This window comes from Hyaena hyaena, unplaced genomic scaffold, assembly GCF_003009895.1.
Source record: "Hyaena hyaena isolate Hyena2069 unplaced genomic scaffold, ASM300989v1 scaffold_503, whole genome shotgun sequence".
Classification (NCBI taxonomy): domain Eukaryota; kingdom Metazoa; phylum Chordata; class Mammalia; order Carnivora; family Hyaenidae; genus Hyaena; species Hyaena hyaena.
In genome coordinates, this window is record NW_024081132.1 from 1,184,368 (window position 1) to 1,210,978 (window position 26,611).

General features: G+C 38.3%; 1 protein-coding gene across 1 annotated transcript in view; it reads left to right on the forward strand.

The window, feature by feature from the left end:
- Positions 1–26,611, forward strand: part of TESK2 (testis associated actin remodelling kinase 2) — a 146,335-nt gene that overhangs the window by 78,010 nt on the left and 41,714 nt on the right. Inside the window, exon 3 of the mRNA XM_039254783.1 lies at positions 2,109–2,230. Within this exon, the coding sequence (XP_039110714.1) occupies positions 2,109–2,230 (122 nt within the window). The remainder of the gene's footprint in view (positions 1–2,108; positions 2,231–26,611) is intronic.

Sequence of the window (26,611 nt, forward strand, 5' to 3'; positions counted from 1 at the left end):
AATACAGATCGTTCATCCCTGAATATCACATTGTTTTTTAATATCAAACTTTCTTAAAAGCTGACATTTAAAAAAATCTGAGTGATAGTTTTCAGATGATGAAAAAAGAGGAGTAACTTTCAGAATGGAGTGCCCTTATTAAAACACAGATGTCTTCTGTAAATAGAGTTGGAAAAATACTGTCAGTGTGTTCTTTGTATATAAACGTCTCTTTTAACTTATCCATGCAGGATCTGAAAAGGAAAGCCACTTCTCTTTCTTCAATCACGAGGTACATGACAACAGAATCATTGATGCACTAGGAAGAGAGCTGGGTTCCAAATCTCAATAAGTGATCTAGAAGAGGGGAGAGACAGCCAGTTTTTTCTTTCTCCCTCCGTTTTTCTTTCTTTCTTTTTTTTTTTAAAAAGTATTTATTTTTGAGAGACAGAGCATGAGCAGGGGAAGGGCAGAGGGAGAGGGAGACACAGAATCTGAAACAGGCTCCAGGCTCTGAGCTGTCAGCATAGAGCCCAATGCCAGCACAGAGACTGACGCAGGGCTCAAACTCATGAACTGTGAGACCATGACCTGAGCCGAAGGCAGGCACCCCACCTGCCTCAGTTTTTCTAACCAGGGTTCCTGTGGCTCTGAGTGTTTTGCTTTCTCCTTCCCCTTGTGTCTGGCTAGTCTGAAACATTGTTTCTTTGAACTCTAAGATAAAATATCACATCTGTCCTATATTAATAGGTATTAATAGGTATGCTGTCATTAATAGGGGCTGCTGTCATTTCAAGGAATTTCTGGAGATTGAAGAGTTAAGTAGGTTGTCATATTTTCTCCCAAAACTTCCACTTGGTCGATTATAACATACTGGGGCGTGTAGGTGGCTCCATTGGGTACGGTCTGTGGGTTTGAGCCCTGTGTCAGGCTCTGTGCTGACAGTTCACAGCCTGGAGTCTGCTTCCGATACTGTGTCTCCCTCCCTGCTCATGCTCTATCTCTCTTTCTCAGTAATAAATGTTAAAAAAATTTTTTTTTAATTATAACATACTAAAAGAATACTCAAAGTCTGTAGGATGATGACAACAAATCCTTGTTGTGCCAGATCTGAAAATTTTTTTAAACCAGAAAGTAATGAGGTCCTTGGTACTTAGTAATTTTTCTACTGTCTCATTTATAATTTCTTGGTAGGAAAAACACATTTCAGCAAATAATTGAGCTTCCTTTGGCAAGGTAAGACAAAATATTTTATCTGGTAGTCTCCTTTTGCTACTACTGAGAAATTTAGAGGGTAAAAACATAGTTAATTTTCTTACAAGTAAAGTATTACAGTTATTGGAACCTGTGGAGTGTGCATTGAAATTATAAAACAATATTTTTACACATAAAATATATTGAATTCTGTAGAGGATGAATGTTTTAGAAGTAGATTTTCCTCTGTATGTAGGGTAATAGTGTGAATGGCGTGGCCCATTTTTTTTTTTTTTTTTATCTGACTTGAGTATATTTAAATGATTATAAGGAACTTTGGGTTGGGTCACTGTATTATCCCTAAAAGGTCCATTGACTTCTTTCTATATTTAACATGCAATTCTTTTTTCGTAAATAAATAAATAAATATTTACATACATGTGTAACACATACATGCTTGGGGGAGATTTTGAGGATGTGGCTTTAGTGTCCTTTAAAGATAGTTTTATAGTTCCTTAAGTGTTATATAAAGCTTATGCATATATCTTTTCTGTGCATACTTAAAATTCCACAAAGGGGACTTTTTCATCTTAGTGTCCCAAGACTCAGCAATGTTGGCATAAGGAACCAGCCTAATAAATTTCCTCCTTTTTTTTCTAAGGTATTAAAAACGGATGCCATTTCTTGGGGTGTTATTAACAGTGTTTTCCTGACCAGTTTAATGTGAAACAATTTTGGTCTTTGATGGAATAAATTCACCTTCATTAATGAAAGTGAGACCATAATGTGATCACTTTACAGGAAAACATCCCGAAATAGATCTATTTTATCTAAATTGGCACTGAAACATCTTGGCATGTTTACATGTGGGGACTTTGACCTCATATTTAAGTGCTGTCCTTGAACCTCTTTTCTTGTTCTATTTTATTTTCTAGGTGCGCCACCGAGCTTCTGGCCAGGTGATGGCTCTTAAGATGAACACATTGAGCAGTAACCGGGCAAACATGCTGAAAGAAGTTCAGCTCATGAATAGACTCTCCCATCCCAACATCCTTAGGTAATGGCTTTTCCTTTCTTCTGAGGATCCATGAGAAAGCTGGAACATTATTGGAGACTTGTTAGAATATAATGCGCATTAACAGCTAAAAAGAGGGATTCAGAATTTTGTACTGAATCTATCTTGCTGGGGTTTAGCTGTGCTATAGGTCTTTTTCTGCCAATTGAGAATTAATTTTCCTTTTCTTTTTTTTTTTTTTTTTGATTAAAAAAATATTTTTTACATTTATTTATTTTTGAGAGCCAGAGACAGACCACAAGTGGGGGAGGGGAATAGAGAGAGGCAGACAGACAGACAGACAGAAACTGAAGCAGGCTCCAGGCTCTGAGCTGTCAGCACAGAGCCTGACGCAGGGCTTGGACCCACGAACCGTGAGATCATGACCTGAGCCGAAGTTGGACGCTTAACTGACTGAGCCACCCAGGCACCCTGAGAATTAATTTTCTATAAAAGCAACTTCCTTCTGTCTTTCAAATTGCTTTATTCTTAGCAGCAGCTCATTAGAACAGTTGTTTCCTGTTGCTAAATTAGTAATTAAAGATTTTTTAAGTTTATTTATTTATTTTGAGAGAGAGTGCAAGCAGGAGAGGGGCAGAGAGAGAGAGAGGGAGATAGGGAATCCCAAGCAAGCTCTATGCTATCAGCTCAGAGGCTGACAAGGAGCTCAATCCCACAAACCATGAGACCATAACCTGAGCTGAAATGAAAAGTCAAACGCTTAACCGACTAAGCTACCCAGGTGCCCCACTAAATTAGTAATTTATCAAAGAGATAGTCTTTATTTAATTATTTAATTTTCTTAATTGCTTTATGAGATACCATAATTAAATCAGTGAGTGAAAATAAGAGTGCCCCAAGGCTATCTACCCTTAACTTTTAGCACTGGAGAAGACATAGTTTACCTTTGAAAATTTTTTTTTAAACTTTTGTTTTGAGAGAGGGACAGAGAGTGCAGGTGAGGGAGGAACAGAGAGAGAGGGAGAGAGAATCCCAAATAGGCTCCACCTCCGGCATAGAGTCTGGCACAGGGCACGATCCCACAAATTGTGAGATTGTGACCTGAGTGGAATTCAAGAGTCAGTTGCTTAACCGACTGAGCCACCCAGACACCCCAATAGTTCATTTTTTTAGAGGAGAATTCATGTCATATAAAATAAGGTTATATAACCCTCACTTTCTAGTAATCAGTAACTGAACCTTTCTCACTCAAATTATCTTGATTTTTTTTTAATGAGGTGAGTATATTTCCAAATGAAATCAATTAAAACAATTTGAGTCAATATATATTTAAGTAGAGTTTATGTGTAAGACACTTTAAAAAGTTAAAAGTGCTATTTACTTAGGGTCATTTATTGCTAATATTTTACATTGGACTGGAAAAGAATCATATAGCTTAAGTATGATTTACTAGTTTGGTTGGTGGTAGTATATTATAGAATTAGATTATACTGTTTACTTTAAACTTTCTACCTTTATATATAATTGTTTGCTTCCTAGTCTCCTACAAAAATGTTCAGCCAATATTTTTATTATGATGACTTTCTTCCGAATGCACAAATCAGATTAACATATTTTTTTTTGAGCATTTAGTATAAGCCTAGTGACTTGTCAGACACCAGAAAAGTATAAAGACATATACAAAATGGAATGTCTGATGGGGTGCCTGGGTGGCTTAGTCGGTTAAGCGTCCGACTTTCGCTTAGGTCATGATCTCGCGGTTCATGGGTTCGAGCCCCGCATCGGGCTCTGTGCTGACTGCCAGCTCAGAGCCTGGAGCCTGTTTCAGTCTGTGACTCCCTCTCTCTCTGACCCTCCCCTGCTCACGCTGTCTCTCTCTCTCTCTGCTAGAAATAAATAAAAAAACATTAAAAAAAAAAAAAAAAGGAATGTCTGCTAGTAGGAAAGAGTTTGACTCTAGCTGGGAATGTAGGGCTTAAATACGTGAAAAGAGAACTAATAAAATCATCTAGGACCCTACCACTTAGGTAGAATAAACTCTACATGTTATAGAAGTTCAAAGGAGTGAGAGATCAAATTAGCTTGCCAGAGTGAGGGAAGCTTTTTTGGAGGAGGTTGACTGGGACTGGAACTGGAATTTTAAAAGGATTTTTAGAAGATCAGGAAGGAACTCAGAAAATAGAAGCAAAACAGTAATAAAGCACAGAGGCAAAAGTGCAAAGCTTTTAGAGGAGTTAGTGAATAAAAACCCATTTGGCTAATAACAGTAGTAAGAAAGCCACCATTTATTGAAGGCTTGTATCCTGGATACTTTACCTATTTGAAGATTTAATCTTCACAACTAATCACCATTGAAGGAACTGAGGGTAAGAGATGATATGTTGACCAAGGTCTGTGACTCTGAGGCTTGGGCTCTTTCTACCATTCTTCTCATAGAAGAATTGATGATTTGATAGCATACTATTGGTAGATAAAGGTGGAAATGTGATAAAAGTAATCAGGAATGGCTTGCATCAAGCCAAAACCAGAATGTTTTATACTCTGTAATAGATTTTGAGCAGGGACTGACATGGCAGAGGGTAACTGATGGCAAATGCGGAATGGTTTAGTGTTAGGGAGACTTCATGACCAAGAGATCAGTTACGGGGCCTATATAATGTTTGACAGTGAGATTGGATAAGTCATGATTTTAAGGTGATCATATTTTCATCTTGCTTAAAAATACTTTTAGGGGCAGCTGGGTGGCTCAGTTGGTTAAGCATTTGACTTTGGCTCAGGTCATGATCTCACAGCTCATGAGTCTGAACACCCTGTATTGGGCTCTCAGCTCTTAGCACAGAGCCAGCTTTGGATCTTCTGTCTCCCTGTCTCTGCCCCTCTTCCATTTTGCACATGCTTTCTCTCTCTCTCTCTCTCTCTCTCTCTCAAAATTAAACATTAAAAAGAAAATAATATTTTTGTTATTTTATTTTTATAGAAGTGATACATTATCACTGTGGAACATTTGGAAAACAGGGTCAGCAAAACAAGAAAATAAAACTTGCTCTTTATCTCAGTGTGTAGGGATCAAACTATTACTAACATTTGGTATATTTTCTGCCAGTCTTTTATTTCACTACGTTTCTTATTTTCTTTACTGTGAACTTGACTGGTGAATGCATGGAAGAATGACATTAAATAAATTTTATTCTATCACAGCAAAAATTTAAAATACAGTTATAAAATAATAGAAATATAGTAAAGTATAATGATTAAAAATGAATGTTTTTTCTGGATTCTAGATCAAACTACCTGGATTCAAATCCTGGATCTTGGGAAAGTTACTTAACCTGTCCAAGTCTTAGTTTTCCCATCTACAAAATGATAGTAATGAGTAAATACATCATGGAGTTGTTATTGAGGGTTAATTAAATTAGTGCATATAAAGCACCTAGAATAGTATCTGGCTTGTGTTAAGTGCCCAGTAAATGTTAGCTATTATTCTTAGTTTCTTTTTCTCTGGCTAGTTTTGTTTTTGTTTTTGTTTTTTTTTTGAGAGAGAGAGAGAGTGTGAATGATCGCAGGGTAGTGTGAGAGAGAATCCCATGAGGGGCGGGGTGGTGGGGGGGAGACAGAGACAGAGAGGAGAGAAAATTCGGGAGTGAAGCGGGGCTCCAGCTCACCCCAGGCAGGGTTCCAAGTCAGATGCTTACCTCACTGAGCCACCTATGAGCCCCTAAGTTTTTTTTTTTTTTTAATGGCCCATTAAGCCTGTCTTTTATCCTTCATTCATTCACCAAACATTTGTTGAGTGCTGCTGGTTTTAATACATTCAAAGGTGTTTTACTAGAGTAGTGCTTTTGAATAGAACTTTCTGCAGTGATGGGAATGTTCTTTATCTGTGCTTTCCCTTTTTAAAAATTTTTTTTTAATGTTTTATTTATTTCTGAGAGAGAGAGAGAAACAGCGTGAGTAGGGGAGGGTCAGAGAGAGAGGGAGACAGAATCTGAAGGAGGCTCCAGGCTCTGAGCTGTCAGTACAGAGCCCAACACGGGCTCAAACTCACAAACTGTGAGATCATGACCTGAGCCGAAGTCGGATGCTTAACCCACTGAGTCACCCAGGTGTCTTAGAATCCACCTAGATCTTTACTCTTGTTTTGCTTAATATATATGTTCCAGCCTAGAAATGTGTGATGAGACCAATGATACTATTCCTATTTAGATATCCCCTTGATCTACTTTCTGATTTAGCCCATCTCATTTTGGTTTCTTTGTGCAAGAATGACACACCCCTCCCTTTTAAGTTTCAACAAGTAATAATATTCTTTGCTCTCAGCTAAGTTTTCTAATATATAAAAGATAATGTTAACTCCTTCCTGATCTTGGCATTAGGCCAGCAAATGAGATAAAACAGATAAAATGCACTGTGCATGAAAGCCTGTGCATCTGTTATAATCCACAGGAAATATAAAATACACAAAAATTATTGTAATTACTGTTAACCATGGTGAGTTTGCACTCTTGATGATGACTCTTTGTTCTGTATAAGCCATCTGTCTCAAATATATTGTCATTAAAAACCTGGAAATAGATTACTTTTTATTTATTTATTTTTTAAGTTTTATTTATTTGTTTTGAAAGAGAGAGAGATAGAGGGGGAGGGGAAGAGAGAGAGACAGTGGGGGAGGGGAAGAGAGAGAGGAAGAGAGGATCCTAAGCAGGCTGTCCGTGCAGAGCCTGATGTGGGACTCCATCTCGTGAGCTGAGTTGAAATCAAGAGTCCAATGCTTATCTGACTGAGCCACTCAGATGCCCCTAGAAGTAGATTATTAAAAAAAAATTTTTTTAATGTTTATTTTTGAGAGAGGGAGAGACAGAGCATGAGTGGGGGAGGGATAGAGAGACAGGGAGATACAGAATCCAAAGTAGGCTCTAGGCTCTGAGCTGTCAGCACAGAGCCTGCCTGACACAGGGCTTGAACCCAGGGACCATGAGATCATGACCTGAGCTGAAGTCAGATGCTTAACCAACTGAGCCACCCAGGCACCCCTGTAAATTACTTTTTAAAAGAAGCTTCTGATTGTTTATATCTTTGATTTGTGTCTTTTATTGTATATTTTGAATACAACAAAATAAATTTTCCTACCAGTGGCCTAGAGGAAGCAGGGTCTTCTTGGCTTTTGTTATTAGGAGGAGTGCTAACTATAGCAGTAGAAACATCTATTATACTTCCTTAGGCTACCTTAAATATCAAACTAAGCATAACCATGTATCATTCTCAAAATAGTTAGAATTTTTATTTCTTGAATGTTTTTCTAGTTGTCTTAGAAATTTAGTATTACTACTTTGTTTTTATAATTTACATTTCTTAATGTTTATTATTATTATTATTTTTTTGGTAGAGGGGGAGAGCCTGTGTGGGAGAGGGTAAGGGAGAGAGGAGACAGAATCTGAAGCAGGCTCCAGGCTCTGAGCTGGCAGCACAGAGCCCAATGCGGGGCTAGAATTCATGAAACGTGAGATCATGATCTGAGACAAAGTTGGTGCTTAACCAACTGAGCTACCTAGGTGCCCCTAATTTAAATATTTTGCAACTATTCGTTAATAAGGCTTTTAGTCTGTTTTCAAGCTGTGACACTTAACAAGTTCCCCTTTATAGATGCAGAAACTGAGGCAGAAGTATGAACCAAGATTTTCCCTCAAGTTGAGACTATTAGATTTAGATTTGGAAAAATCTCATCTCTCAGAACCTTAGGTTTTTCACAGACCTGCCTCCTTAGAGGCTGACCCAGGGGGAGACTGCTGAGCAGAGGAGGCTTTTGGTTCCTTCCTCTGTTTCATCCAGCCAGAGCAGCTTCACTTTTTTATCTATTTTATGTTATACTTATGTATACAAATTTTGAAGAAAGGGTCTCCTGCTTGAAATCAAAGAAGAGGTCAGAAATTACTTCATTAGTGATTTGGAAAGTCTACTTGAAACAGACGCTATCTGCATGACCTGCCAGATAGTAGGCATCTAATCCTCTGGGTATGCCTTGGTCCTGCGCTGGCACAGCTCTTTTGTGCCCAGCAGGAGTGAGCGAGCTGAACTTTTGCAGTTTTATTTCTCTTTATCTTGACCCTAGCCTCCCTATTTCCTCTTTTTCCTTTTGTCTTTCTCCCTCCTAAGATTTCTTCTTGGAAGGAAAAGAATGCCTGGTAAATCATAGAGGCAATAGGTGTGTATATTTTGTTTGTACATATACATATATGTATATATATTTAATAGATGGCTAACAGTTAAGATTGGCTCTTTTATCATCAGTTGCTCTAAGTTATCAGAACAAGGAACAATAAAGTACGTTGTTGACTGCATGGACTGATTGTTTGGGCCTCTTGTGAATAAGGTTGTTTATGCCAGGAAGTCTTATGCTCAAGATCTGTAACCCAATTCCATGTCCTGCTCACTTTCACTCCCCAATGGTCTTTCTGAGGACCTGTATCAAAATTTGTTCTCATACCTCTTTGTTATTCTTCATGCCACAAGAAATTTAGTTTTTCTTTTAGATGCCTTATTTATATTCTGATGCATCCTTTTTTTAGACCACATTCTGAATTTATTTTTCTGTCTACTAATTTTTGTTCAGAATTGTTTTAGCTCCTCTTCAAAGCCATTTGTAGCAATGTGTTTGCCATTTTGTTAAAATGGAGAATATGCTTTCAATTCACCAAATATTTTCTTGGAACTATTCAGTCCAGTGCTTTGCTAGGCAATGTCATGGTTAATACAGGGAAGCAGAGCACTATTGTCTCCCAGTCTCCTTGGGAAGTAAACTTTACATATAGGAAACAAACTAGAATCAGCTAATGCTGTGAGGATATGGTAGGGTATTTCTCTTGGTTATTAATATAGCTATCTTTCCAGTTACCCATTCTGAAAATACCATGTCATCTTTACTTACTACTTTTATCCCTTCTAATCAGAAGCTAATATACTCTTGATTCTAGATCTTCAAATACTTTTGCATCTGTTCTTTCCTTTAAGCATTTGTCATTTCAGTCCTCTTGAATTTTGCCTGGAGTGAATTGTTTTCCCTATCTTCCCCCCCCTTTTCTCTATTCCTGATATACAGCTCTAATTGTATAACTTATTTCTTATAAACCTTTTATTTCAAAATTGAGTTGAAAACCCTTTAGACTGACAGTTAAGGTCTGATCTATTTTTCTCTAGCCTTATCTTCCACTGTTTGTCATATGCACTTAACACAACTCCATGATTTCCTAATCATATTCTCTTGGACAAGTTATTTGACCTCTGGGCTTTGTTCTTTTCCTTCGTTAAACCAAGGAATGGACCAGATCAGTGGTTAGAAATCCACATTGAGAGGTGCCTGAGTGGCTTAATTGGTTGAACATCTGATTCTTCATTTTGGCTGCGGTCATGGTACCAGGGTCATACCTGGTACGACCAAGATTGAGCCCCACATCGGGCTCTGCACTGAGCATGGATCCTGCTTGAAATTCTCTCTCCCACTCCCTCACCTCTGTTCACTCTCTATCTAAAATAAAAAATTATTTTAATTAAAAAAATCCACATTGGATTAATGTTGAATAATTTGTAAATGATCAGGTTTAAAGAATACTTTATTTCAAGTATGTATGCACATGCATGTGTGTTGTGTACGTGTCTGTGTGTGTGTGCATGTGTGTGCTCCATAATAAATCAGAAACACTTTAAAAAGCTGGATTAGAGACATGTGGGTGGCTCAGTGAGTTCAGCCTCTGACTCATGATTTCAACTCAGGTCGTGATCTCACAGTTTGTGGGATCAAGCCCCTAGTTGGGCTTCTTCCCAACAGCACAGAGCCTGCTTGGGATTCTTTCTCTCCCTCTCTTTCTGCCCCTCCCATGTGTGCACACACTAGTACTCTTCCCCCACCCCCAAATAATGCTGGGTTAAAATGGATCTTTCTGATTTTATCAGAATTATAAATTACAGAATTATCCTTTAATTCTAGTGAGTAACTAGGTGCAAGGGTCTCAATATAGCCCTCAAAGGAAATTTTATAACACTAGCATGTTGAAAAGGAGACTTAACATTTTTTTTTCTCTTCTCTCTGTCAAGGTAGAAGGTTTAATGGCTTAGGACTATGTGTAAGTTCTAATTCCATATAACTAGAAAAATTTTGTAAAATAAAATATGGAATAATCTTCAGTAATATTATGTCATTGTCTGTGGACAGTGAAGTAGTACAACCCCAGAAGGATGGGTTTTTAAAATTTTATTTTTATTGAGATATAATTGAGATATTGTAGAAGGTGATTTTTAATGTAAACAGTGGCTACCATTTATTGAGCACCTATTATGGACCACTGTTTTTTAAGTACCTCTGCACCTAGCATGGGGCTTGAACTTATAGCCCTGAGATCAAGAGTCACATGCTCTACTGACTGGCACTCCTATATGGACCACTATTGATTATTTTTCTACCTCACCCCCATTTTTTCCTCTCTAGACCTCTCTCATCTAAGTAAATGAACTTGTTATTACTACCATTATTACTTAGGCAAAAAAACCTAAGAGTCATCTTTAGTATCTTTCCCCCACACCCTCTTTCAAACCATCAAGTAGTTGTACATCTGAAACTAATATAATGCTGGGTGTTAACTATACTGGAATTAATATTAGAAACTTGAGAAGGAAAGCAAAACTCAGCATTTATATTATTATGACTGATTATAATCACTAGTAGGCCAAGTAATGTATTATAATTACATTTTATTTCTTGCACAATTTTTTTGTGTTTTAACTAATATTTCATTTGCTTAGTTATTATATACCACAAATTCTTTCCAAAGTTTTGTACAGAATTGTAAAATTCTTCTTCTTCTTCTTTTTTTAAGACAAGTAAGTGCTAAATTTGCTTCATTTTTTTTTTAATGTTTATTTTTGAGAGAGTACAAGTGGAGGGTGGGTAGAGAGAGGGACAGAAGATCTGAAGCAGTCTCTGTGCTGACAGCAGATAGCTCAATGTGGAGCTCAAACTCACAAACCAAGAGATCATGACCTGAGCTGAAGTCTGATGCTTAACTGACGAAGCTAGCCAGATGCCCCCAAAATTATCAAAAATTTTCTGAATATGAATTTCCACTCTGCCAAACACATTTGGAAATCTAAAAATTCTTTCCTCAACCTCCTGCCCCCAACATTTCTCCTGGAGCTCTTGATCCTTCCACTCCATTTTGGACTACTTATTCTCTGGACTGTTACCCAGCAGGCACCCTGGGACTTGCTGTCATCTTTCTACCCATTTCTTTCCAGATCTTATGCCGTTCTTTTTTCTTTTTCTTTTTTCTTTTTTTAAAATGTTTTATTTTATTTCTGAGAGAGAGAGACAGAGAGAGACAGCATAAGCTGGGGAGGGTCAGAGGGAAGGGAGACACAGAATCTGAAACAGGCTCCAGGCCTCGAGCTAGCCGTCAGCACAGAGCCCGATGCAGGGCTCGAACCCACGAACCGTGAGATCATCACCTGAGCCAAAGTCGGACACTTAACTGACGGAGCCACCCAGGTGCCCCCTTTTTTCTCTTTTTAAAAATTATGTTTATTTTAATATCTTTTTAAATCTTCAATTGAATTGTCTGTGGTAGACATATTTTCTTTTTTTAATTCCAGTATAATTAATGTACAGTGTTATATTAGTTTCAGGTGTACAATAATAGTGATTCAGTAATTCTGTGCATTATTCTGTGCTCATCATGATAAATATACTCTTTAAAAAATTTTTTTAATGTTTGTTTATTTTTGAGAGAGAGAGAGAGAGAGCAGGCGAACAGAGAGGGGCAGAGAGAGAGGGAGACGCAGAATCTAAAGCAGGCTTCAGGCTCTGAGCTGTCGGCACAGAGCCTGACATGGGGCTCAAACTCATGAACCATGAGATCATGACCTGAGCCAAAGTCAGATGCTCAACCGACTGAGCCACCCAGGTGCCCTGATAAATGTACTCTTTAATCCCCATCACTTATTTCACTCATCTCCCCACCTCCCTTCTGGTTTGTTATCTATAGTTAAGAGTCTATTTTTTAGTCTTTTTTTCCTTTGTTCATTTGTTTTGTTTCTTAAATTCCACATATGAGTGAAATCATATGGTATTTGTCTTTCTCGGACTTATTTCACTTAGCATTATACCATCTAGATCTATTCATGCTGTTGCAGATGGCAAGGTTGCATTATTTTATGGCTGAGTAATATTCCATTATGTAGACATATCATATCTTTTTTATCGGTTCATCTGTCGATAGACACTTAGGTTGCCTCCACATTTTGGCTATTGTAAATAATGCCACCATAAACATAGGGGGTGCATATATCTTTTTGAATTAGTGATTTTGTATTCTTTGGGTTAATACCCAGTAGTGTAATTACTAGATCACATGGTAGTTCTACCTCTGTACAGTGGCTGCACCAGTTTGCATTCCCACCAACAGTGCACAAGGAATCCTTTCTTTCTACATCCTTATCAATACTTGTTATTTTTTTTTGTTTTTGATTTTAGCCATTCTGACAGAAGTAAGATATCTCATTGTGTTTTAATTTGCATTTCCCTGATCATGAATGATGTTGAGCATCTTGTCATGTGTCTGTTGGTCATCTGTATGTTGTCCTTGGAGAAATGTCTGTTCATGTCTTCTGCCCATTTTTAATTGCATCATTTATTTTTTGGTGTTGAGTTTATAAGTTTTGTTGTTTTTTTTACAGATTTTGGATATTAACCACTTATTGGATATATCATTTGCAAATATCTTCTCCCATTCAGTAGCTTATCTTTTAGTTTTGTTGATTATTTCCTTTGCTGTGCAGAAGCTTTTTATTTTGATGTTGTCCCAATAGTGTATTTTTGCTTTTGTTTCCCATGCCTCAGGAGACATATCTAGAAAAATGTTGCTATAGCTGATGTCAGAGAAAATACTGCCTGTGCTCTCTTCTAGGATTTTTATGGTTTCAGGCCTCACATCTTGGTGTTGAGTTTATTTTTCGTGTATGGTATAAGAAAGTGGTCTGGTTTCATTCTTTTGTTTGTAGCTCCCCAGTTTTCCCAACACCATTTGTTGAAGAGTCTTTTTCTTTTCTTCTTCTTTTTTTTTTTAATGTTTACTTATTTTTGAGAGAGAGAGAGAGAGAGAGAGAGAGTGTGTGTGTGTGTGTGTGTGTGTGTGTGTGTGTGAGAAAGAGAGAGAGTGAGAGCGAGAGAGAGAGAGAGAGCGCTGGGGAGGGCAGAGAGAGAAGGAGACACAGAATCTGAAGCAGGCTCCAGGCTCCGAGCTGACAGCACAGAGCCCAACGTGGGGCTTGAACCCATGAACTGGGAGATCATGACCTGAGCCGAAGTGGGACGCAACTGAGCCACCCAGGCACCCTGAGACTGTCTTTTTCACGTTGCATATTCTTGTGTCTTTTGTCAAGGATTAACTGACCAGGGGCACCTGGGTGGCTCAGTCTGATAAGCATCTGACCCTTGATTTCAGCTCAGGTTATGATCTCACATTCATAGGTTCAAGCCCCACATCAGGCTCCACACTGATAGTATGGAGCTTGCTTGAGATTCTCTCTCTGCTCCTCCCCTGCTTGCTCTCTTTCTCTCTCTTTCAAAATAAATAAATAAACTTAAAAATTCTCATGCATAAGTATTTTTTAAAAAAGATTAATTGACTAGATAATCATAGATTTATTTCTGGACTTTCTATTCTGTTCCATTGATCTATGTGTCTGTTTTTGTGCCAGTACCATACTGTTTTGATTACTACAGCTTTGTAGTATAACTTGAAATCTGGAATTGTGATGCCTCTATCTTTTTTTTTTTTTTTCTTTTTTAAGATTGCTTTGGCTATTTGGGGTCTTTTGTGGTTCCATACAAATTTTAGGATTTTTTTGTTCTGTGAAAAATGCTGTGCTTTGATAGAGATTACATTAAATCTGTAGATTCCTTTGAGGACCCAAGATTGCTTTATGCAGATATTGAAAGGGAAGTAATTTAAGGGGGCTGAATCCTCAGCCTCCAATCTGGAAAGTCAGTAGAAGGTAAGAAATAGCAATATAATCAGTAGATAGCTAGAGCTATGATGGTAAACAGAAGAAACAGCTGAAAGAGTAGAGAGTGGTTCCCTCTGGGGAATAGGATTCACTGTTGGTATGGGGAAGGCAGGGGACTGTTATTTCTTGTTATATGCTTATTTTAAGCTCTCTAAGTGTATAACTGATAAAAAGTTAGGAGACAATTGCAGTAATCTAGAGAGAGCTGATGGTGGCTTCAACTGTGATAGCAATGAAGGTGGAGAGAAATAGTTGGATTCTGGGTATTTCTGGAGATATATATATATATGAAGTTTATTTATTTATTTTGAGAGACAGAGTGAGCAAGGCGGGGAGGGGCAGAGAGAGAGGGAGAGAAGGAGTCCCAAGCAGTCTCAGCACTGTCAGTATAGAGCCCAACGCAAGGCTGGAACCCATAGACCATGAGATCATGACCTGAGCCAAAACCAAGAGTCAGACACTTAACCAACTGAGACATCCATGCATCCCTGGATATTTTTAAAAGTAGAGCCAATGGGACTTCCAAATGGATTGGGATATTAGCACAGGGGAAGGAGTCAAGGATGACTCTCCGTCTTTTGACTTGAACAACCGAGAGAATTTAATTGCTGGTAACGACACTGGGAAGACTGCATGGGGAACAAGTTTTGGGGATAGACACCAGAAGTGATCAGATTGGTAGCTGGGTGTGGCTCAAGTCAGCTGAACATTGGTCTTGATTTCATCTCATGTCATGGTACCAGGGTTGTGGGATCAAGCCCCGCGTCATGCTCTGTGCTGCACATGGAGCCTGCTTAAAATCTTCTCTCTCCCTCTGCCCCTCTCCCCCTCTTGCTCACTTGCTCTCTCTAAAATAAAATAAAACTTTAAAAAAAAAATTGGCAGTTGGATAAAGAAGTCTGGAATTCAGAGGAGAGGTTCAGGATGGTTGTGTCTCTTGGTAGTTGGGGACCTTTAGCAAATTATATAACCTCTATAACCTCAGTTTTCTCATCTATAAAGAGTAATAATAGTACTACTATACCAGGTTGCTGGAAGAATTAAGTGAGATAAAGAACTTAACACAGTGCAAGGCACTAAATGTTAACTATAATTATTCTATTAATGTTATTACACTAGTCATAATCATCTGAAGTGTCATATATTGAGGCTGTAGAACATAAAGCTTAAGAGTTAAGAATCCAGCCTTGACTGCCATTTGCGAGTTGTGTGACATTGGGCAAGCCACTTAATTTCTCCTCAGTTTTCTTATCTGTAAAATGGAGATAATAGTAGTACCTGTAACATAATGTTTTCATAAGGATTAAATGAGGTAATACCTGTAAAGTTCTTAGGAAGGTGCCAGACACATTGTAAATGCTTGATAAATGTTATCTATCATTATCATTGTTTGTCTGTGAACTCCTTGAAGTAGGAACCATCATGTATTTCTCTAGCACCCACTTAGTCACCTTTGCCTGTCCCTGTGCTTAGTATATATGTGATAAGTAGTAAAAAAAATTTTTTTTAATTGTTCTCCTTATCTGTAGAGGGCATAAACCTTGCACATACTGATTTTCTTGACAGTTGCTTCTTAGATTGAATTATTCTCTTTCCTTGTATATTTCTTTGGGAGAAAAGAAAGAAAGAAACCATGTGAGAGCTGTTTCAGAAGTATACTCACATAAATTGAAGTGTGTGTTTATATTTTGCTATTTGGATGTGAGCTGATGACTAATCTTAGAATAAATAATAAATTGGGAAGGAGGAAGAAGCATTTTCAGTGTGTGGGGAGACAATCTAGATACTTGGGTATGTGGATATTATTTCTCTTCTGAACTTCCTGAATTAAAAACATTTAAAGTCACTGCATGTATATGTGTTAATAGTTCTACCTTTGCCAGGAGATTTGGTATTTTGCTGCATGCATGGCAATTGTGAGCAGTATTGTTTAAAATTTTCTGTGAAATAAAATACTTACAGAATGAGTTTAAGTCTCAGTTTACTTTCAGCTGTTAATCAAGATGAAGAATGTCTGTTTTTCTCTCAGAAATCTAGGATGTTTTTGTGTTTATTAAACTGGTTTACTCTTTTTAAGAAAGCAGATCTTATATTAACTTATTAAGTACTTGTATTGTTTCACTAAAAAAAAAAGTAAAGTTAGACCATAAACTTCATTGGTCTTCTTGTTATTATATAGTGCTAATGACATGATCTAGTGATTATCGAACAATGTTTATTTGCCTTCACCTATCTTAAAATCTGACTATAAAAACTGTGGACAGAAGAGAGAAAGCCAGACTGAACCAGCTCTGCTTAATGTCACTTGATGTAAGGCTTTAGTGGTTAATGTCTGTTCAGCTGAGTTTTCTTTGAGTTCTTAAAGCTAGGACCTAGCACAACCAGTTTTCCATGATGTAATACCTCTAAAACACGTTTGAACTGCAGCAAGCCTTACCCAGAGATATTACTGCCTTTTTTATGGATCTAGATTCATAGCTCTTTTGGGACTTGAGTTCTGAACCATTGCCCTTTCTTCTCCTTTTTGGTTATTGGTAATTTTTTCTGGTCTAAGAGAGTGATGGTATCTTTGCTTTATTTGGGAGTAAAATGCAAAGCAGTTCATTTTAGTGCCACATATTAAATCTTAGTGGAATCTGGTGGAGTATGTCACAGAGCCTTTCTTTCAATTATGGAAGGAAATCAGATAAAAATATATCAAAACTTCTGGAAAAACTTTTTTTAAAGAAAAGTAAGCCGATATCAGTAGGTTTCCAATGTAGGCCTTTTAGACAGCATATTAATGTGAAAATCATGCTCACATTTTAATATTCTATCACAGGTTTATTTCAGACCTCTTAATTGTTTTTACCATAACTTTGGAGCCAGGTATTTTTCTGGTCTTTCCAGAAATGTCAGAAGAACACCTACAACATGGATGTTGCTTTTTGTTCAAAGTTGACAGAAAGGTCTGTCAAGCAAACCAGTTAGATTTTCATTGGTTTACAGCTTGGCAGGGTTTTGTTTTTGTTTTTGAGAGACAGTGAGAGAGAGAAACATTTTTTTTTTTTTTTTAATTTGAGGGAGAGCACAGGCCTGAGCAGGGAAGAGGGGCAGACTAAGAAAGGGACAGAATCTCAAGCAGGGTCCAAGCTCAGCGAGGAGCCCGACATGGGGCTTGCTTGATTCCACAACCCTGAGACCATGACCTGAGCCAAAATCAAGAGTTGGATGCTCAACCGATTTAGCCACCCAGGTATTGTTAGTTAGTATTTATGAATTTAAAAATTAGGTTATTATTCAATCATTGGCCTTTTCTTCTTTCATACCCATTGTCACAGAGCAAAACATAAGTATTGGAGCCAAACAGATCCAGATTCCAATACTTGTTCAACTTTTGTCAAGTCACTTAAATGTTCTGAACCTTAGTTTCCTAGATGATAAAATGAGGGTAATTTAATTTCAGATAATACATATAAAACACCTACCACAGTTTCTAGGTCTATTGTAAGTTAGAAATAAGTATTAATTTTCCAGACAGCTTTGATATAATGGCCACAGAACTCTTACTAGGTCCTGTTGTGTAATATTGAGTAGGTCCAAAACTAACAGTAGTGTGTGTGTGTGTGTGTATGTGTGTTGTTTTGTTTTGTTTTGTTTTTTTCAGAATGAAGATAGCTAAATGTGTTTTAGACTTCTGTCACACCTCTCCCTTACTCTTCTGTGTAGGTAATAAGCTTTTGAGGAGGGACAATATTTAAACCTTAATGTTTAACTCTGAGAGCAGAAATATGAGCTAAAAAATATTTGACTGATTGGAGGAAAATGCTACCAAGGAACTAATAATGTTATTTTCCTTGTGCTTGTTTGGGACTCAAAGCCCAAAGTCTATCCTAGATCTGTGAACATTATAACATAAGATAGTGACCCATAATTTTTTTTATTATATTTATTAGTTTTCTTTTCATTTCTTTTCTTTCTTGTTTTTGTATCATTAGTTTTCTATGGCTGCTATAACAAATTACCTGGTGGCTTGAAACAACACAAATTCATTATTTTAAGGTTCTATAAATCAGAAGTCTAATGTTGGTCTTACTAGGCTAAAATCAAGGTATTGAGAGGGCTGCGTTTCTTTCTGGAGGCTCTAGGGGAGAATTTGTTTCCTTACTTTTTTTAGTTTCTACTTGGCTTGTAGCTCCTTCCCTCTTCAAAGCCAACAGTGATAGGCTGATTCATTTTATATTGTATCCCTCTAATACTAACTTTTTGGCCTCCCTCTTCCACCTTTGGAGCCATTTTGATAATACTGCAAGTGCGATAACAATTGATAATCTAAAATAATCTCTCTATTTTAAAATCAGCTGATTAGCAACCTTAATTCCATCTGCAGCTTTAATCAATTACCCTTCCCGTATAACGGAATATATTCACAGATTTTGAGTTAGAACTTGGACATTTCTGGACATCTTCTGCCTATCATAATATCCCATTAGGAAAACATTCTTGAGCACACCCCCAGGTGCTTCTGTTAACCCATGTTAAATATTACTAAAATGTATTTTCTCTTTTTTATATAAAAATAATATAGGTAATGGGGTGCCTGGGTAGCTCAGTTGGTCAAGCATCCGACTTCAGCTCAGGCCATGATCTCACCATTCATGGGTTCGAGCCCTGCATCGGGCTCTGTGCTGATAGCTCAGAGCCTGGAGCCTGCTTCAGATTCTCTGGCCTCCCTCTCTCTCTGCCCCTCACCTGCTCGCTATGTCTCTCTCAAAAATAAACATTGAAAAATCTAAAAATAAATAATGATATAAGGTAAAAATTCTAATTTTCTTCCCATACTTCAGTGGGTAATCTTGCTCATACCCCATTTTGGAGACTGCTGGATAAAGTAAGACTTAAAAAAAGATCCTGCTTTGGAATTAAGAAATTTTACTTTGAGGGGTGCTGGGGTGGCTCTGTCAGTTAAGCATCCAACCTTGGCTCAGGTCATGATCTCTCATTTCATGGGTTTGAGCCCCATGTCAGGCTCTGTGCTAACAGCTCAGAGTCTGGAGCCTGCTTCAGATTCTGTATCTTCCTCTCTCTCTGCCCCTCCCCTGCTCATGCAGGGATATTTAACTTTTAACTGAATTCAGTAAATATTTACTAAATGCTAACTATGAACAAGGCAGTGTTTTACATATATATAAACACAAAACTACATGGTACATTTATTCCAGGTGTGCTAACTACTGTAAACCACGTAAAATCTTACTGATTTAAAAGTATGTTTCTTATTCATGTCCTAGTTCAGTGCATGTTGGATGGAGTTAGACGGAGAGCTCTCTCTTTTTTTTTTTAAACCTAGGTCAGGGCCTCAGATTCCTTCACTGGATCTTCTGCATCTGCTGACAAATGAAGAAGAAAAATATAGAGGAGAGGGTTGAGGTTTCTATGGGACAGGCCTAGAAATGACATAATCATTTCTGCCCCTATACTACTCTCCAGAACTCAGTATTATGGTCTTAACTGTTATAGACACTGGGAAGCTTCAGAAGGAAAAGGGAGGCAACTTAGTGAATAAATAGCCATTCTTTTCCACACTTAAGATCCCTGCCTTCAAGAACCATCTAATTTAGTGGAAGAAGCAGACATAGATAAAACTCGATATAGAAGGCAGGCCTGATAAGTGTTTACATAATAGAGTTTTAAATAGAGTAATATAAATGTATACAGAAGAGAAAGATTACTTTGGATTTTAAAGATTGGGGAAATAATGTGAAAATATGCCTCTGAGACAGGAATTCTTACAGCCATTCTCAATCAAATGACTTGATATGTGACAGTGCCTGGCACAGTTAATGGTATATAAATGTTAGGTACTATTGTTATTATTACGTGATGTTTTTGCACTAACTTTGTAAGGATTGGTAGAGCTTTGAAAAGTGGATTCCAGGGTCACTTAGGTGGCCAAGTCAGTTGAGCGTCCAGCCCTTGGTTTTGGCTCAGGTCATGATTCCAGGGCTATGGGATCAAGCCCCATGTTGGATTCTGCACTGAGCATGAACCTGCTTGGGATTCATTCTCTCTCTCTTTCTCTCACTCTACTCCTCTCCGTACCCCTAAAAATTAATAATAAAAAAGTAGATTCCAGATGGACTCATTGTAGCAACAGTATGGAAGTGGGAGAATTTAGGACATATTTAGGAGGAACAGGTTATATAACTAAAACACAGAGAATGCAGGTGGGAGTAATAGGAGATAAGGTAAAAGAGGTGTGGGTCAGATCATTCAGATTCTTGAATAACATGCTAAGGAGTTTGGACTTTGATCAGGAGCTGTGAGCTGCCACAAAAAACTTTTTGAGTTGCCAGTAGCTTCTTAATGAAAGGCATCATGTCTTGTTCATTTTTTAATCCTTTTAATAACTATATGGAGATGTAATATAACATTGTGATTAAGGGCACAGAACCCACTGTTTAGCTTTGATGCCTGGCATAGCCACTTATCATTTGTATGACCTTGGGCACGTTACTTTATTTCCCTGAACCTAAATTTCTTTATCAATATGATTAGGAGGGTAAAAGTATTTCTTCATTGGATTATTATAAGGATTAGATGAATGTAATATAAAAACAATGCCTACATAGTAAATGCTCTTTAAGAGTCAGTTGTTGGGGTGCCTGGGTGGCTCAGTTGGTTAAGTGGCTCTCTTGATTTCAGCTCAGTTCATGATCTCGTGGTTGTGGGATCAAGCCCCATCAGGCTTTGCGCTGGATGTGGAACCTGCTTAGGATTCTTTCTCTCCCTCTCCCCTTCCCCTGCTCTCTCTCACAGAAAAAAAAAAAGTGAGCTGTTATCATAATCATATAATAATAATCATTACCAGTGCCTAGCAAATAACAGGCATTTAGTAATTTTTGAGTGGTCAGAATTTTGTGTTAAATTTACCCAGCAAGTGTTTATACACTGTCATATGACAGGCAAGATAATTCATTTCATTTTATAAAACATAGTTAAAGGTAGGAAGTGATGATGCTATAGGAGAGTGGTGTAAATGGAGAGCCTTCATAGATCAGAAGCATGCTAGTTCAGAAGTACTTCTACTTAGAGGGAGCCAGATTTGTTTTATGGGAAAGGAAGTACTTGAACTGGGCATTGAGAGTAAGTAGAATCTATGTTAGAAATGAAGGGAGGGGCATTCCAGGAAGTAGGAACAGCCCAAGAAAAGCAAAGGTGTATAAAATCATGGTAATGACACTTTATGGAAAATAGTAAATCATACTACAGGAAAAGCTGAGGCAAATTAAGTCTCTGGTCAAAGTCTAGTTTACCAGTAGTATCAGAGTTAGAAGTTTCCTGTTATGGTCTTACTAACTTCAGAGTGGATGATCAGCTGTCTTTTGTCAAGACTGAGCCTTGCTACTCAGTGTGTGGTCCATGGACCTAGCAGGATCAGAATTACCTGGGAGCTTAATAGAAGTTCAGACTCTCAGCCTCCCCCTGTCTCAACCTGTATAATCAGAGTCTGAAATTTATATAAGTCCTAGGTGATTTGTTTCCACATTAAAATTTAGAAAGCACTGGTCTAAAAAACAAAAGCAACTTTTTTTTTAATTTTTTTTTTTAAATTTATTTCTAGGAGAGAGAGAGAGAGAGAGACAGTGTGAGGAGGGGAGGGTCAGAGAGAGAGGGAGTCACAGACTCTGAAACAGGCTCCAGGCTCTGAGCTGGCAGTCAGCACAGAGCCCGACGCGGGGCTCGAACCCACGAACCGCGAGATCATGACCTAAGCAAAAGTCTGACGCTTAACCGACTAAGCCACCCAGGCGCCCCAACTTTTTTTCTTTTTAAATGTTATTTACTTATTTAAAAAAATTTAATGTTTATTTATATCTGAGAGAGAGAGAATGTGTGCGTGTGTGTGTGCTCAGGGGGGAGGGGCAGAGAGAGAGGGAGACAGAATCTGTGCTGACAGCTCAGAGCTCATGTGGGGCTGGAACTTATGAGCCATGAGATAATGACCTTAGCTGAAGTCAGACGCTTAACCAACTGAGCCACCCAGGCACCCCTTTATTTATTTATTTATTTTAATGTTTATTATTTTTGAGAGAGCTCATGTTTGGAGACAGGACAGAGAGAGAGAGGGAGGAACAGGGAGAGGGGGACAGAGGGTCCAAATCAGACTCTGCACTGTCAGCACAGAGCCTGGTGTACGGCTTGAACTCACAATCCATGAGATCATGACCTGAGCTGAAGTCAGACACTTAATCGAGTGAGCCACTCAGGCGCCCCATTAAATGTTGTTATTTATTTTTGAGACAGCCAATGCGCATGTGCTAGGGTGGGAGAGGGGCAGAGAAAGAGGGAGACAGAGGATTGGAGGTGGGCGCTGCCCTGACACCAGAGAGCTTGATGTGGGTCTCATGAACCGAAAGATTATGACTTGAGCCAAAGTCAGATGCTCAGCCAACAGAGCCACCCAGGCATCCCTCTTCTTACCTCTTAACATGAGTGTATGTGTATAATATGAAACTAAAAATAATAAATTTCAGTAATCACTTAGTCTCAAGCATGTGCATTAACAAAGTGCTCCCTTCCTGAGCTAAGTAATTCTAGCTGGCATGATTTTGGTAGCTAGGGAATAAGAATCATTCAGAGTGTAATTATTTTTAGGTCCAGTTTCATACCAAAAAAGATTTGAGGCTTCATCCATAACTTAGATTTAAAAAATTTTTTTATAGTTTATTTTTGAGGCGGAGAGAGACAGAGCACGAGTGGGGGAGGGACAAAGAGAGAGGGGGAACACAGAATCTGAAGCAGACTCCAGGCTTTGTGCTGAGCGTGATGCAGGGTTCGAACCCACAAACCGTGAGATCATGACCTGGGCCGAAGTTGGACACTTAACCGACTGAGCCACCCAGGCGCCCCACAACTTAGATTTTAATATAATTAGTAATAAAAATTTCAGTGAAAACTTACTGTTAATATTAAATGCTTTTCTAGGCATATATATCACTTCCCTGTTGAAGATGAGAAATATTTCCTTTTAAAATATTTTTAAATGTTTATTTTTGAGAGAGAGAGAGAGAGAACACATGCATGTGTGAATAGGGGAGGGGCAGAGAGAGAGGGGGAGACACAGAAAATCTGAAGCAGGCTCCAGGCTCTGAGCTGTCAGCACATAGCCCAACACAGGGCTTGAACTCATGAACTTCAAGATTATGACCTGAGTTGAAGTTGAACACTTAACCAACTGAGCCACCCAGGTGCCCCCAAAAATATTTTCCTTTTAAAGTATATTCTTTTTATAGCAACTGGAATGATGTACTCTACCCAAGCCCTTCTTCTAATATAAAGCAAATGCTTGTCTTAGCTTGTGAGCTCTGTGAAACCATTTTGGATGCGGTGGGTGATGGAAAGGAAATGAGGTTGAGGAGGTCAGGCAGAAAAGTTTCACATAGAAGTAGAGTTGTGTGACACCACTGTGATGTGGTGATGTGAGTTGGGGGTGGGGAGGAAGGCAGGCAGAAGAAAACTTTCACATGAAGCCAGTGCCTGCCTGAATGTGCTGGCTGTGACATCTCTGTGGATGATGTGGTCGTAGTGAATGGTGGGCTTTGTGGGGCAAGGAAGCAAGGGTGTATCATACCCAAACCAGGTCTTTTTGGCTTCTAGGAGGGTCATGAATTTACTTTTTATTTTATTTTTTTGTTTCAAATTTTTATTTAAATTCTAGTTAACATATAGTATAATATTGCTTTCAGGAGTAGAATTTAGTGATTCATCACTTACATACAACGCCCAGTGCTCATGACAAGTGCCCTTCTTAATATCCATTACCCATTTAGCCCCTTCCACCCCTATCTCTCCTCCATCAACCCTCAGTTTGTTCTCTATATTTAAGAGCCTCTTATGGTGGAACGCCTCAGAGGCTCAGTTGGTTAAGCATCCACTTCGGTTTAGGTCATGATCTCACAGTTCATGAGTTCGAGCGTTGTGTCAGCCTCTGTGCTGACCGCTTAGAGCCTGGATCCTGCTTCAGACTCTGTGTCTCCCTCCCTCTCTGCCCCTCCCCCTCTTGCACACGCTCTCTCTCTCTCTCTCTCGAAAATAAACATTAAAAAATTAAAAAAGAAAAGAGTCTCTTATGGTTTGTGGCGCCTGGGTGGCTCAGTTGGTTAAATGTGACTTCTGCTTAGGTCATGATCTCACAGTTTGTGAGTTTGGACCCTGCATCAGGATCTCTGCTGACAGTGCAGAGCCTGCTTCAGTTCCTGTGTCCCTCTCTGCCCCACCCCAGCTTGTGCTTTCTGTCTCAAAAATAAATAAAAACATCAAAAAAAAGTGTCTCTTATGGTTTGCTTCTCTTTTTTTCCCCTCCCTTTCCCTGTGTTCATCTGTTTTGTTTCTTAAATTCCATTTATGAATGAAATCATATGGTATTTGTCTTTCTCTGACTGACTTATTTTGCTTAGCATAATATACTCTAGCTCCATCTACATTGTCATAAATGGCAAGATTCCATTCTTTTTGATGATTGAGTAATATTCCATTATATATATCCCACATCTTCTTTGTCCAATTATCAGTTCATGGACATTTGGGTTCTTTCCATAATTTGGCTGTTCTTGATAATGCTGCTATCAGCATCAGGGCACATGTGCCATTTGAATCAGTATCTTTGTATTCTTTGGGTAAATACCTAATAGTGCAATTGGTCATAGGGTAGTTCTATTTTTAACTTTTTCAGGAACCTCCATACTGTTTTCCAGAGTGGCTGCACCCGTTTGGATTCCCACCAAGAGCATAAGAGGGTTCCCCTTTCTTGGCCTCCTCGCCAACATCTGTTTTCCTGTGTTGTTAATTTTAGTCATTCTGACAGATGTGAGGTGGTATCTCATCATGGTTTTGATTTATATTTCCCTGATGATGAGTGATGTTGAGCATCTTTTCATGTGTCTGTTGGCTATCTGGATGTCTTCTTTGGAAAAGTGTCTGTTCATTTCTGCCCATTTCTTTGTTTTTGTATAAGTTTTTTTTTTCTTTTTCTTTTTTTTTTTTTAATTTTTGAGGGGCAGGAGTGGCAGAGAGAGAGGGAGAGAATCCTAAGCCCTGATGCAGGGCTCAAACTCACAAACCGTGAGATCATGATCTGAGCTGAAACCAAGAGTTGGATGTCCAACCAACTGAACCCCTCTTCTGCCCATTTCTTAACTGGATTACTTTTTGGGTGTTAAATTTGATAAGTTCTTTATAGATTTTGGATCCTAACCCTTTATCAACTATGTCATTTGCAAATATCCTCTCCCATTCCGTAGGCTGCCTTTTAGTTTTATTGATTGTTTGCTTCACTGTGCAGAAGCATTTTATCTCGATCAAGTCCCAGTAGTTCATTTTTGCTTTTGCTTTCCTTGCTTCTGGAGATATATCTAGTATGTAACTATCGTTTTGCTAGTAGAATCCTATTGCCTAGCTCCTATATAGATATTTGACTAAATAAAATAAATACCCCTTGGCTTTCCAGCCTGATACCTGCCTCTGAATATTCTTTCTGGGGTGCTTGGGTAGCTCAATATGTTAAGCATCCTACTCTTGACCTCAGCTGAGGTCTTGAGCTCAGGGTTGTGAGTTCAAGCTCCAAGTTGGGCTCCACACTGGGTATGGAGCCTACCAAAAAAAAAGTTCTTTCCTATAAAATGAATTTACATTGTGAAGCTAATTTGGTGATTATTGCTTTTTCATTCAGGAAGTGTTTGTTTAGCATTTTATGGGCAAAACATTGTGTTATCAGGCACTATATGTAGAAACAGAAGAGATCTGTGTTCTTGAAAACCTTTCTTATATTCCATGCTGGAGAAGGAGTCACAAATGTTAAAAGAAGAATAGCTAATGTGTTCTAGTGCTTAGTATGTTCTAGGAGCCCAAGTTATGTCATTTCATCTTCACAATAACCGTATGGGTTAGGTAATAGTAATACTCCCATTGTGCATATGAAGAAACTAAAATACGGGGTGGCCATCATGAAGTGGCAGAGCTAGGATTCAAATATAAGCAGTCTGATTCCAGACCCCGGACCACCTCAGTTGGGCTTATGAGCAATCTTTCAAAGCAGAGTGAAAAGTGCATAGCAGTACTGTTGGGATGAGGAGGGGGAGAGAGGATTAATGCTATGTGAAGATATCTGAGAGATCAATATAGAGAAGATGACATTTTAGCTGACCCTGGAAGGATTATTTTCAGTAAAATGAAATAAAGAGAAGAGCTTGAACTTAAGTTTGTAGGTCATAAAAATCATTCATGCCATTCAACATTTATGCCAGATGCTATACTAGGTACTAGAAAGCAAAATAATATAAAACTCTAAATCCTTCATAGTAAGAATGGTTATAAAAGAGTGATATTGAGAGA